This window comes from Aspergillus puulaauensis, chromosome 7 (assembly GCF_016861865.1).
Source record: "Aspergillus puulaauensis MK2 DNA, chromosome 7, nearly complete sequence".
In the NCBI taxonomy this organism is placed as follows: Eukaryota; Fungi; Ascomycota; class Eurotiomycetes; order Eurotiales; family Aspergillaceae; genus Aspergillus; species Aspergillus puulaauensis.
Genome location: NC_054863.1, coordinates 2,841,785 through 2,855,498, shown reverse-complemented (window position 1 = coordinate 2,855,498; position 13,714 = coordinate 2,841,785). Strand labels below are relative to the sequence as shown.

General features: G+C 53.2%; 6 protein-coding genes across 6 annotated transcripts; 1 reads left to right on the top strand and 5 right to left on the bottom strand.

The window, feature by feature from the left end:
* Positions 1-1,012: 1,012 nt before the first annotated feature.
* Positions 1,013-2,490, bottom strand: APUU_71084S (Zn(II)2Cys6 transcription factor; the record flags this gene model as incomplete). Its single annotated transcript, XM_041696029.1, has 2 exons — positions 1,013-2,363; positions 2,414-2,490. The coding sequence occupies 2 exons, from the start codon at positions 2,488-2,490 to the stop codon at positions 1,013-1,015; spliced, it is 1,428 nt and encodes a 475-aa protein (XP_041561700.1).
* Positions 2,491-3,052: 562 nt separating this feature from the next.
* Positions 3,053-3,885, bottom strand: APUU_71083S (uncharacterized protein; the record flags this gene model as incomplete). The annotated part of the gene is made up of 3 exons (XM_041696028.1): positions 3,053-3,417; positions 3,482-3,571; positions 3,630-3,885. 3 exons carry the CDS (start codon positions 3,883-3,885, stop codon positions 3,053-3,055), a joined length of 711 nt encoding a protein of 236 aa, XP_041561699.1.
* A 590-nt stretch (positions 3,886-4,475) lies between these two features.
* Positions 4,476-6,284, bottom strand: APUU_71082S (putative tannase; the record flags this gene model as incomplete). The annotated part of the gene is made up of 1 exon (XM_041696027.1): positions 4,476-6,284. The coding sequence occupies one exon, from the start codon at positions 6,282-6,284 to the stop codon at positions 4,476-4,478; it is 1,809 nt and encodes a 602-aa protein (XP_041561698.1).
* A 1,372-nt stretch (positions 6,285-7,656) lies between these two features.
* On the top strand, positions 7,657-9,256 carry APUU_71081A (uncharacterized protein; the record flags this gene model as incomplete). The annotated part of the gene is made up of 3 exons (XM_041696026.1): positions 7,657-8,346; positions 8,392-8,526; positions 8,576-9,256. The coding sequence occupies 3 exons, from the start codon at positions 7,657-7,659 to the stop codon at positions 9,254-9,256; spliced, it is 1,506 nt and encodes a 501-aa protein (XP_041561697.1).
* Positions 9,257-9,458: 202 nt separating this feature from the next.
* On the bottom strand, positions 9,459-11,243 carry APUU_71080S (uncharacterized protein; the record flags this gene model as incomplete). Its single annotated transcript, XM_041696025.1, has 1 exon — positions 9,459-11,243. The coding sequence occupies one exon, from the start codon at positions 11,241-11,243 to the stop codon at positions 9,459-9,461; it is 1,785 nt and encodes a 594-aa protein (XP_041561696.1).
* Positions 11,244-12,246: 1,003 nt separating this feature from the next.
* Positions 12,247-13,440, bottom strand: APUU_71079S (TauD/TfdA family dioxygenase; the record flags this gene model as incomplete). Its single annotated transcript, XM_041696023.1, has 1 exon — positions 12,247-13,440. The coding sequence occupies one exon, from the start codon at positions 13,438-13,440 to the stop codon at positions 12,247-12,249; it is 1,194 nt and encodes a 397-aa protein (XP_041561695.1).
* Between the last annotated feature and the right edge of the window lie 274 nt (positions 13,441-13,714).

The following is a 13,714-nucleotide window of genomic DNA, read 5'->3' as shown; positions in this document are numbered from 1 at the left end:
CACGCCAGTAAGATCATAAGATGGATAAATGCTTGCGAGTTCCCGGCCCCTTCTATGACATGAGACCAATCATCAGACGAAACATTCCGACAGCCTGAACTTCACTGCAGACTCGCGCGTCTAAGCGAGGCTTCGGTCGACAAGACGCCAATCTGATAGGCCAGAAATACGGAATTTACTTCCGCCGCCGGAGATCAACCAAATACCACCGCACATATTATAGTATATTGTGCTTCACCAGAGGCAAAAGATAGAGTTGCCTGGTCATTTGTACGGAGTAGCAGTCATGCCGGCTAGCAGTCGAACTGGCGCCGCCCGGACGGCGAATGCTTGTCGAAGCTGTTGTCAATGTGTGCAGCAGTGACCCGTCGGGTGGGGGATTAAGTGGACTGTTATGGTTGTTTGGGAGGTGATATAGAGCTGGGATTCTGCGTTTGAGTAGAGCTCTGGGAGCTAGGGCTTAGGGTCTGGGATGTGCTGCCAGAGGTTTGTTGGCTTGGAGAACTAGAGCTGTTGGTGGACTGTGAGCTCGAGGGAGGAGACTGGCCCTGCTGCGGAGTAGAAGCATTTGCAGGTTGCGCACTCTCGTCTGGTCCAGTTGGTACCATGGCATTGGTAAAAGGGAGGCAATGGACCGTGAGTGCGGGGGAGAAGGGAGACATTTTGCTTTATAATTCAAATGATTCAGTAATGAGAAAACACAAGAAACCACGGCCTGAGAAGAATAAGGCCAGCGGAGAGCTATATATACATCTTTGCTGCGTCCAGCGCAATGAATTGCCATATTCGAAAACTGTCTCAGTCCTGGTCTTCGGATCGAAAGTGGCTTGGAGTTTGGCAGACGGACCAGTCAGATTCGATCTTGGCTGTTTATTCTGGATCGACAGGAGATCTGATTCGTTCCTTGTTGGAACACGCACGGACTCGCTGCTTGATCGCTGCTTGATCGCTGCTTGATCGGTGGTTGGAGCGCGAACGGCGGACTGGGGATGCCGACTGCTCTTCATAATGTCTACAGCTGCACTGAACTCCTGGCCATCCCCGCCGCCAGAGTCGAGTCCCACATTCCCTCGCGGTGCGGCCATGATTCCAGGATCTTGAGTGCCCTCCTGGCTATTACTGGGTTCCGGCACTTCTCGATGAAATAGTACAGCGGGCCAATAACGGTCGTATCCATCAAGAGTGTTGGACGAGGACCCGCCTTGCGCGCTGTACTCTGGACACCGGCCGTGATTTTCGCTGCCATATCCACAACCTCTGCGAAGCGGTCGGCGTATACGTCGCGGATTACCTCGTTGGATTTGATCAAGCTGATTTCCGTAATTAGAAACAGGCCCTTCTGGTGCATGCGCAGGGCTTCAATGGACCGGCGGTCCTTTTCCGCAACGGGTCCTTCGGCATAGAGTCGCTGCTCCAGTTCATCAAGCGCAGACCCAAAATTTGCTAGCTGCACGAGCTGCTTCTTCTGCTCTAGTATCAACACATCATACTCCGCTTCAATGTCTGCCGCAGACAAGCTATCACAAAAGGCCGTCCACAGACAGAACTGGAGAAAGGCACGGTCGCGCATGAAACACGCATCCTGGATACTATGGAATCGCTCATGCCCCGGCCCAGACTTCTTCCCTTTCACCAGTGTCCGGATATCAAGCGCCACATGGATCTCCGAGAATCCAAAATGCGCGCCCTGCAAGTCCAGATGAACCATGGCCGCCGCAAGCGATCGCTCAATATCCTGCTCCGCCGCCGGATGCTGCTGGTACAAACCATGGTAATCCAACTTCCCTGTCCCCATGATATGCAATCCATTATGCAGATGCGTAACGGCATCGTCGATCCTACCACGCATCAGCTCAAACGCAATGAAGAGCAGACAGCAGAGCAAGACGGTGCTGCGCACGTGCGGGTCATTCGAGCGCATGCGCGCCGTCAGGTTCTCGATCGAGCGATTATACTGATACAGCGCGAAGCGATGGGTGCGGTTGCCCATGTCCTCGGGGAGAGTCGTTAGCCCCGCGACCTCAGACACCTCCTGCAGGGCGCTCAGGGCGACGACGGCGTGGCAGATGGCGGGCTCGGACTGGCACATCTGCAGCACGAGCGAGTTCCACAGCCGGTGGTCGAACCAGCCGTTCATCATGGGGATGGTGAAGGAGTGAAAGTAGTTGAAGAAGCGGCGCTCCTCGGCTGTTTTGTCGGGCAGCAGGGCGCGGAACTGGTACTCGGTCAGTGCCATGGTAGAGCACGGGTTAGGGTTGCGCTTGTGCGAGAGACGCTCCAGGTCGTAGCCGTCGCATTTGAAGCCTGCGGATGTGCATCGCCGACAGGAGCCTGGTGTTTCGTCGCATTTGAGATGGCGGGTCCTGCTGCTGTTAGCTGGGTGGAACTCTGGGTAGAGTGGACCTGGACGAACCGGCATGTGCGACATCCCGTTTGGGACTTGGGGAGGCGCATGCGCCGTGTTTTCTTGGGTTTGACAGGCTGCTCCATTGTTTGTATAGGTCTGGCTTTGACCAAGCTTTGCATCTGGTTCAGATTCATGCAACGTGTGGGCGGCTTGGCGTGTTGGTGTTGAGCTGGGCGACCGGCGCACGTGATTGCTTGGCTTATAGTAAAGAACAAAGAACAAAGAATAAAGAATCATGGTATTCGCAGAGCAGGTTGCTGGTATTTAAACTGTCGCTTTCGAATGAACGTAGGCCATTTTCCTTGGAATTGGGGTTAGACCGTGAGAACTAGACAGAGAGCCAATGTGGTACCCAGTGGTGTTTTTGTATATTGTATATAATTGTATATATTTACATAGCCATGCGTTTTGACCACGAAATCCGCATGATGAATCCTAATAATTACCTTAAAAGTAATAAAAGTTTAGCAGAGTGAGACAGTTCCAGTAAACTTCATATCATTTAAATAGTATTCTGTGTATACTAAAGTGTATGTTATAACAAACAATGTACATACAAGGACCAATAAACATAAATAACCAGTTACGGCATCAGTAAACCCTCCACTTCAAACCAACCAACCCCATGCCAGATACTACTACCGCCTAGAACTTCGGCACAACCTTCAGATTCTTCATATCCTCCACCTTACTAACACCAACCCTAGACCCCCGAATATCCTCCCTCTCCAGAATAGCCTCATAAACAGCCGCATACTCCGACGCACTGGTGACACCATGCGCAGCAGAATCCTCATCAAACTCCACCCGGAGCGCCAGGTACGCCTCATTGAAGCGGACATTGGTATTGGCGTTCTCGCGCGCGGCGGCGGTGGAAAACGAGAAGAGCGCGCCCTGGGTCATGGCGGGCAGGGGGTGCGTGCCGATGTCGCCCTGGGCGCCTGTGCAGACGGTCCATGTTGTTGGGTTGGCTTGGGAGCGGAGGTAAGGGATTGTTGCGCGGTAGCCGTCTTTCAGATTTAGGATGGTTAGAGGGTGTTTCTTGATTCTTAGATCTATGGATAGATGGCTTACAGAATGCGGACTCGAACATGGAGTTCATGTTTAGGCGGAATTGTTCGGTTGTGATTTCGGTCAGCGGGGTTGCAATGTACTCGCCGCCGACTGCATTATCAGTATATACATTGACAAGTAGAAGTCAAGAGTTGAAGGGTTGGCCTACCACAAGAGTATACATGCTGGAAAGCAGGCAACTTGCCAGCGCGGACCTGGTCAACCACACCCTGGACGCCAGAGTCGGAGAGGACGTCAGCTTCGACGAAAGTGATGCCCTCCTTCGAGCCAACATGGCGAACGAGCTTATCGGCAGAGTTCTGGTTCCGGACTATAGCCAGGACATTCCGCTTCGTGCGGAGAGCGGCCTTGATGGCAGCGACGCCGATGTTGCCGGTTGCACCGAGGACGAGGACTGTTTGCATGATGAATTGATATATTGTTGTCTTGAGAGAATATGCTGTGTATAGTTGTAGCTTAACTGCTGTCTTCCTTATATAGAGGTAGTATAGTTGTAGTAACTATAGCGATCCGCCGTAGATGAGATGACAAATCGGCTGACAAAGTTCGCGCCTTCGGACTCCCGCAAGGCCGAGTCCGACTGAGTCTCCATTTCGTCTCCATTTCGTCTGTCGGCGCCGACACTCCGACTCGACAATTGGTAAGAAGGACAGTCTGGTTCTTCGATCTCTACAAATGTCGGCTGTTCGAGAAGTTGCTGTTCTTACAAATGTGTATATTGAAGACAACCAGCCTCCACCCTAATTGGTGAGAGACATGCTACTAAAATAAAGCTGGAGATATACATACATGGATAAGGTCAAGAAGGATGTCAAGGAGCGAACTCTAGACGAATAGAGGGTTACGATGTCATTGTTGTAAAGTATGGCAGCTAATATACAGAGATATGATGGTAATTGTCAACACATACAATATATGACCATAAAATGGCGATAAGAAGCGAACCTCAGCCTAGATACACACAAAAGTATAAGAAAAGAATACAGTACAAGCCCTAATAAACAGGAACCTTGAAAGCCGGGAAACTATACGTCCAGCTCTCAATCGACTCCTCATCACTAACACAGTCAAAGTCATCGCTCCCCTCCTTCCACAACGGCCTCTCCGGCCACTGGCAAAGCATCTGCGTCTCCCCCTTATAATCACCCGAAGAAACAGTCGCGTTCAGACGCGCCGGCTTCTTCCCGTTCTCAACCCAGTCAATCAGGATATCCATGTTCGACTCGGGGTACGGGCCTGGCTGGAGGCTGTTCGTACCGCAGTGCGCCGCACCGGGAACAAGGTAGAACTGGTACCAGTCGCTCAGAGCAGATAGGGCCTCGGCGTCTGTAGCATTAGGGTACATGATCTGCCTCACGGACTGCCAGTAGTGCACTGAGCTGGCGGCGGGGACGGAGGGGTCCGATTCGCCGTGGTAGTGGAGGAGTTTGCCGCCGGCAGCTTGGAAGGCGGTTAGATCGGGGAATGTCGTTTGGAGGGTATCGTAGTAGCGGCCCATGGCTGTGTCCATCCAGGCGACGACGGTGTCGTAGGTGACACCCTCGAGGGAGGAGAGGTTATCGAGGTCAAGCAGCTGGACGAACTTGGTGATGTACTCGCCGCCCATGCTGGTGATGCTGAGTTCCCATTTACCCGTGTCGGAGTTGTATTGAGAGGTTGCGTCGGAGAATTCCGAGGCGATTTGCCAGGAGAGGTATGCGCGTTCGCCGTCTGAGTTGTGCAGGCCGTCGTAGATGGCTGCGGCGACGGCGACGGCTTCGGCGGAGACGGTGCCGTTCTGGACGGGCTGGTAGGAGGTTGTGCTGCCTGCTGCCTGTCGTTTAGATAGGCCGTCACGCTTGCTGAAGCCGAAGCCGAGCGAGGTCGAGTTCTTCGCGGCGCAGTAGTACGGTTCGCCGACGATGGAGGAGAGGTCGAAGTTCAGCTTGCAGAGGTCGGTTCTGGAGACGACGCCGTCCTTGCGGCCGTCGAGACCGTCGCAGGCGGAGATGGTCGCGTTGACGATCTTGGCCAGCTCGCAGGGAGGAGGATAGTAGTCAAGCGTGTGCTCGACCACAGAGGAGAAGATATGCAGGACCTGCTGCTGGGCGTAGCGGAACGCAGGCGCACCGGTGATAGCACCATCATACTGCTCGCCCCAGCGCTGGACCTGGCTCATCCCCTCGCGGCCGCCGTCCGAACATCCCTCGTAGTAGGTATACAGCTTCTCGTCCGAGTTAAGACCGTAGAACCCACGCGCCAGCTCCTTACCAACGAGAGTCATCTCGCCCAGAGCCTGGTACCCGAACATGTGCGTCGCATCCCAGTTGACACTACCGTTGCCGTACAGGACGACCTCGTCGTAGTCATTATTGAACGCATCATATCCGGCATCTGTGGCGGCCGAAACGGCACCGTACTCGAGGCCACCGGTGGCATCGGCATTGAGCGAGTATCCGCCGCCACCGCCGACGTAGAACCGGTTCTTGAACTCGGAGGGGCTGGGGAAGGCGACCTTCAGGACGACCTTGTCGTCGCGGCCGGTGTGTGCGTACGAGACCGTCACGTTGCAGTAGTTGTACTCTGTCGCGCCGCCGCCTCCCATGCCCATGCCGCCGGAGCTGGAGCTGGAGCTGGAGGAGGAGGAGGAGGAGTTGGCGTTGTAGACACTGGCCGTCACGGCGGAGGGGATCAGATCGATTCCAAGGAGAGTTCCATCGCTAGGGAGGATGGACTTGACGTGGGAGACGGTGCAGACGTCGGCGAGGGAGGCCGCGGTCGCAGAGGATGCGAGTGCAAAAAGAGCGTTGCGCGACTGGCGCATGGTGAAGAACGAATGGATTGAAATAAGAAATGAAAGGAAGATGATGGCCGGAATGATCAGCGAACCCAAGTCTATATAAGCACGGCCAAGCTCAAGCAGAAGGCCGATGCTCGCAGGCAACCAGGAAATTAGGGCTCGGTGGGCCGGACCCGCCCTTGTCACAGCATTGCGTGGCCCAGCACTTTAGCTGGAATTGGGCCAGTCAAGCTGTTTGAACAAATTGTGTGGGCTCGAGTCTAACGCTCCTGCGCAACTTCGTCCGAGCGATGATGATCTCGGGCTCACTTCGGGACTGAAGCTCGGAGATTGATAAGACTGCTTGTCTACAGCTCTACCCTACAGCTTACACGATAAAGATATTTGAATGGGTTGTATTTTAGATACATTCTACACTGGATGGCACGTTTACAGAATCATAAGTCTATAATACCCCCTTACTAGATAGACAGCCAAATCAAATCTGCAACGTCGCCTGCAGAAGTGGATTGTGGTGGTTGCGGTGATTGTGGTGATTGTGGGAAACTGTGGGAAACTGTGGCGATTGTGGGAGGTGGATCACTGCACAGCCTTATAATATTCCAGAGTAGTCGAATAATATTCCTGAATCCACAGTAGTCGAATAATATTCCACAGTAGTCGTACGTTTCTCCAGCTCAAACATCCGGTCCGCCACTCTGCGTACCTGCATACGTGTGCTGTTTGATATGGTGGGAGAATTGACTACTCCGATTTAAATTTCCCATTAGCTGATAATTCCTGGACCCATATTGTCGACGGAATGGAGATATTCCTTCAGGATAACTTAATCGAAACAGCAGTTCAACCAGAAAATATTTATTCTCCACACGGTCTGGCAAGGCAGGCAGGATAGTACCGCACTTTCCTCCATCACAGGGATTCCACGTAGTATTCCGATATAGTCTATCAAGCCAGCATTCTGATTAGCGATACGTTCTATCCTCTTTTAGGTTCTGACAACTTCTCTCAATGGATTCCCTTTGATCATACTTGATCGGCGTTCCGATGAGGCTATCGGTGCTATTCATAGAGCAGTGCTTCAAAAGAGATCATCATGCTTATTGGCATGTTATTCTCTATGCAGTGAGGATTGGCAGACTAGATTGGTCGACGACCAATACAGAACCTTGCTGGTACAATATGTTACTATCCATCGACGTCTTCGCATCCCCAGTAATGACCAGCCCAATCAACACAAATACCAGTGCCCAGAGCGACTAGTCCAACACCAGTATAGCTTAGCCTTGTCATCTGACGCCTAACTGTGGGAGCACAGAGTGCTCCGTAACTGACTGCAACGAGTAATGAGCAACGACCACTGGACCAGATCCACCACCATACCAGGTCAGCCCAGATGCGATCGAACCTACAACTCCGAAAACCACGAAGTCGCGCCAAAGATGGGCCTGCATTTGTATTTATCGACGCTACAGAGAACCTCGCGGACGCCCCGCAGGATGACGGCCCAACTCCCAGGGCCCTGATCAGACGGCAGGCAGCGCGCTCAGGGCGCAAACACCAGCGCATGAATGCGGCTGCCGAAGAGAGTAATATCCCGCGCCAGTTCAAACCAACTGCAGTGTCGCTGCCCGGTGTAGGCAAGTTCCACGTAGACGACAAGGGCGTCTGCAAACTCATCGACCCGTTTCTTGCCCCGCAGCCCTCGTCCACCGGGTACGAGGGTCTCAAAATCAAATACAATTTTGACATTAGATATCTCACAAATTTCTTTGATGTTTCGCTGGGGAAGCCGTCCTCTCTCTTGCATGAACAACTTACTTTCCTGGGAAGTCTCCTCCAGCAACAGCCCTCATCCTTTCTTAATCACCTCCCCAGTCGATACGGGTGCAATCCGCAGCTTGATGATGCGATAAATTGTCTTGCTGCCAGGGTTGGCTCGATATTCGGCTTTCCAACAAGACCAGCGACAGTAGCTGCATTATACGGGAAAGCCCTGCACAGCTTGCAGATCGCCGTGGCTGACACGAGCTTGATGCTAAACCCGGATGTATACTGCGCCACGCGGCTCTTGACACTCTATGAGGTGAGCTTTCCGTTCCTGCCTTTAATCATTATTAACAGTGTACAGCTGGTTAGCCGCCCTGAAGACAACCACTGGGTACTGCATGGTAGAGGTGGGCTTGACCTTATCAAACATCGCGGTCCCAGTAACCATACCACCGAGTTTGACTGGATGCTTTTGAAAAGCCAAGGGCTGTTTCTTGTAATTCACATCACCACCTTGGCCTTGGGCTAGCAGCTGACCTATCCAGGTCTTAGATGACATGTTCAACCGTCGAGACTCAATCTTCGAAGCCCCAGAATGGCAGGACGTCTTCCAGCAAGCCTCGCAAGCAGCAACAGACCCCGACGCGAGCTTCTGGTGGGAGATGTTCGGGCTGATGTGCTTTGTCCCGGGGATGGTCTGCGAGCTGAAATCCCTCTTCCTAAAGCCGTTTCCACGGTCCGACCACTTTAGTCAGACCTCCGACTTGTTGGAGAGGACGAGATGGCTTTATGGTAGGATGCAGGACAGCCATGTACACTACCAGGAAGACAGCTCCTCACTATCCCTATTCAGCCTCCCTGTGGCCCCGGAGTCGCTTGATCGCATCCGGCTCCGACTATTCTACCTCACCTGCTCGATACAAATCTGTCGCGCAATAGCCACCGTATCCGAGGACGCGGCCGAGCGTGCAACCCGCGAAGTCGAAGCACAGACCCTAGCGGCGCAGGCATTGCTCATCCAGCAGAAAACCGCAGACCTGGACCTGGCCATGTCGTTCCACTTACAACAAGGCAGGGTCCTTTTTGCATCTACGGTACGGACAAAGGCAGCGTGGGCTTCTGGGGAGCCTGGGCTGGCTTGCGAGTTATCAGAGTATCTAGCACAGCGCTGGATAGAGTGGCAGGCATTGGTGGATGGGTTTATTATTGAGTCTTTGAACGCTTGATTTGGGGTTGATCCTGGATACTTTGATACTGTATTTCCTTTTTTTCATGTTCGATGACGCATAACGTTAGCATGTTTAATACCCCTCTGTTTGCTCAGGTATATGCTTCTGTTGTATTTAGCTTAGCATTATTCAATGAATGTTGATCACCTAATTCAAGAAGCTTGTTGTATTGAACAAATCAACCAGCCTTCTCTTCCGTTCACAGGGCGATCCGCCCATTCGGTCGCAGTCTGACATAGCTTTGGAGCGCTAGATTTGGCATATGCGTCTTCCCCCACCGTTCAACCTCTTTATCCTTTGCTGCATCTGCCCTGTCCAGCACCGGAAGCGTATCCTCCGATACGACCTGCGATATAGCATGCCAGTAGTTCCCAATCAACGAACTCCGGGTATAAAGCGCGAATAAGAGTATGGTAACTGCCAGGACCGCAAAGTGGGATGAAATCAGAGCCACGGAGACAATAAACCCAGTCCACCGCGCCGGCACCGACGTCTTAGTCGAGAACTTGGTTACCGCTGATCCCGTGGTGTTGAACCTCAGGAGATTATGGTAGAACAGCATCTGAGCTCCTCTTGCCAACAGCGCCTGGAGAGCCAGTGCAGGACTCTGGGTTGATCGGATGATGGCCTGGAATAAGTCCGCATGCGTGCCATCTGCGTCTTTCATCCTCATAGAGTATGTCAACTGTGACAAGAACAAGCCGCTGTCCGACGTGACACTCGGTGTAACGGATAGAAGATTCGTATTGAACCACCAATGCTTGCGCCATTTGTCGTCGTCGGCTTCGGGGATCCTGTCAAATTCCCCCCACTCCGATCTAGACTGGAGCTTCAGCAAGCCTCTATCCCTCAAACTTCCCGGCTTCATTGAAGCACGAAGCTGGTGCTGGCTGGAGGTTGTATTGTATTTCCGGATACCATGGACCCAGGACGACTTTGGCTCTGACCCCGGCCACGAACTCTCCATACGGACTGTAGCCGTCTTGAACGCAAAGTTTGTGAAACAGGTCGAGATCCGGAGCGCGTCCGTATCTGAGCCGGTCCCGTTATTGATAATCGCCCAAGGCCCGTCACGGCGAAGAACGGAGACATTTGCCGCTGGGGGCCGGGTCGATGAGTATATTGCCTCGGGCTCAATGGTCTCAATGACCATGAACATTGCTGCGGCCCTGGGGTTGCCGTAGATCATTGAAAGAGACTCTGCGGTGCTATCGTTGAAGGTAGGGTCCACCAACGGATCTTCCATCTGGACCGTCCACCCAGGGTTGGTGAGGAGGGGACATATCGCAAAGTACCCGAATGTAGTATAGATCTGTAAAGGGATCTGCACACCGCAGTCGAACTCGATAGATTGCCATGCATCCGTGTTCCGTAGTCCAGGATAGGATTGGGTTCCTCCCATACTCAGAGTGCCGGACAGACGGAAGTCGCCCTGGGTGTTGACGGTGGTGTTGAGGATCATGTCGGTGGCTGCCGGGCTTATGCAGACCACCCGGTGATCCATAACAGGCGCGGGCCCGTGGAATCTGCGTAGGGATGTTCGCCGAGTCTCGTCGTCAAAGGGTATGAATGCTCGATATGTGTGCCCGGTGTCATGGAAATCAGAGCCCTCTGAAAAGGGATCCGACAGCTCGCCAAACATCCAATTCGAAGCCGGGGGTATCTTCCACCAGGGCGATGCGTCCATTTCGAAACCTCCTCCTCTCCCACCCAAGGTGGGAACACTGGTCGAGTTGTCGATGTCAGTAAACGCGCTGTTGCTAAAGTCGGAGATCAAGATGGTCGAGAGGAACTGGGATACCACGATCAAAAGGATTTCAGCAACAGCAAGGAAAGAAACAAACAGCGCTAGCAGACTTTTCGGCCGTATGCTGGATGCAAACAGGAGGCTATTCGGGCTGGCACTGACGCCTCGGATAATGGAGTAGAACGGCGCATGGGATAACGAGGTACCAATCTTTTCGAGAACGATACTGCCAATCATTGCAGTAAATAGGCTAGCCTGGAGAGCCATCACTGCTCTTATAACCGCGGTGCAGACTGTTACTAGCCTGGATGTCCAGTCGGCGTGGACGATTTCTATCCACAGCATGTTTGGCTCTCCGCCTGATATCGCGAGGATGGATTCCCTCCACATCATGCCGAGAATCACACAGGGTGTAATCAGTAACACGGAACCCAGGCATATGACGAAAACATTGAAAGTGGAGATCCGCTCCCATATGGTCCTTTCGGTTTGCCCAGCGGCCGGCCAGCCATTTCGCGGTTCGTCGTGGTTGATGACCGCGTGTTGGTTGGAAGTGGCCACAGGGGAATAGTCCACAGTACTGCTTGATTCGTAGCCCGCCATCTCATTGAGACAAAAGCCCAGTCAAGGGCCGTTTGCAGGGCGTGGATAAGGGTTAAGGGGTGGAAGCGGGACGAGAGCTTTGCTATGTCGAAATTTCCCCAAGAAGTCGCAGGAGAGGAAAAACCAAAGAATGGACAGGCGGTTTCTGCACAAATTGCTAGCTAGCGAATGAACAGCGTTCAAATATTCAGCCTTTGGCGCGAGTACACATCGAGTCCGGCGGCCTTGGCCATGGTGTTGAGAGGTAGCTTAGCCAATAATAGCCATTACTCCAAGATAACTCCAGCGCGATAGAACGCTACCCAATCCTGGACGTTCGGGTGCTGCACTTCTGGCAGCTCAGCCTTTGGCGCCGAGCCCTAACCCTAGGAAGAATGTCCATGCCTTGACAGCCTCCTGAGTCTACTACAGTCTGCGAGACGCAGCTAGGTTCTCTTTTCATAGTTTCTGGATCTGTGAATCGCAAAAATTATATTTCGATGCTGGGCTAAGAGTTGCAGTGCGTCTCGGTACAGCAAGTCTGCCGAAACCGCGCCAAAGGCTGAAGTTGTGTTGATGCAGCCTTGGCGGTACTAGTGTGATGGGGTAGAATAGTTCAAATAGGAGAATAAGAACACTTCTGGTTGGAGACGATATACTAAGCTGACGCTTGCACGACCTGTGCCCACTCGCCAAAGCCATACGCCCCCGGCACACTGTCGCCATCAAACAAACTCGCCAGCACCACGCGGTCCCCCTGCTCGCCCTCCCACGGCTCCCGTCCATGCTGCGCAATGACATTGTCATACACAAGTACATCTCCTTCTTCCCACCGATGCAGCACTCGAATCTTGTCCGTGATGCGCGCCAGCGTCGCCAGATACTCCTCCGGAATGGGCGTCCCATCGCCAAACAACTGCTGCGCAACATTCTTCCTCCCAGCAGCACTCCCCTTCCTCGCCTCAACAGCGTTCTTATAATACGCCGCTAATCCTGTAAACAGCGTGGGCAAGTTCGTGCCCGGCTGCGCACGCACAACAGGGAGTTGATGCGTAAGGACAATCCCATCCTCCTTCCCATCTTCGTCTTTCGTCCACTCCCACGTCGTCCACTGCCCCCTTCCATACCGCCGAATCTGCTCCTCAACCTTTCTTCTCCTCGTAGCCTCATCATCCCCATCGAGAATCTCCTTCCCAAACGCCTCTCTCAGCGTCGACCCCCCCACATACTGCCTCCCAAATTTATACGTAACCTCACTCCTAATCCCCTTCAGCACAAGCAAATCCACAAACTCGGGAATCTCCTTCCTCGCACGGTGATACAGCTCCAAGCTCGACGAAACCGGCGTCTCCCCACCCTTCCCTACCGCCGGCGCTTTCTGGCTATAGAAGAAGATATACTCCGGCGCATGCGGGACCTGCGGGGACTCGTTGTGGTTGTAGATGCGCACTTCCTTGGGTGCTTCGTTTGCAGGAGCCACGTTTGGCGCGAGGACAGGACGCTCGACGACGATGCCGATTATCTCGTGCGGAGTCCAGCCGAAGGAGTGCGCGAAGGCGCTGAAGTCGGACGCGGAGTGGATGGGGAGGCCGCGGAAGAGGAGGGCGCCGTGTTTGGCGAGGAGGGTGGTGAGGGCTTTTGTGCGCTGGAGGGAGGTTATGGTTGAGATAGCGGATTCGAGGGTTGGGCTTTGTTCTGACGGTTTCAGGGCGAGGGGGATTGTCGTGTTTGGGGGGTGGGGAGGGCCGAGAGGGCGTTGGTTGCTGGAGGGGAGGGCGAAGGGCTCGAAGGTGAGCTTCTTAGAGCCTTCCACGTCGGTAGAGATAGTAACGGTTTCAACGGTGGTTGCCATTTTGCATACTCTGTGAGCGAGTGTGCTGAGTTCAAGGCGAGTGGGTGTTGATAAAGCCAACCCCTCTGATACTGCGATATTGCTCATCTCCCCCTCATATCACGAATCAACCACAACCTCGGAACGTGTCAGCAATAGCCATGTGGAGTATACTTCTCTGCAGTCACACTATAATCCTGCAATTGACGTTATCTGGGATTCTTGCTCATTGGGTCCTTACAAAACCCGTTCCGCTACTCCAGAACAATCAATACTTCTCCAGACATTTACATTC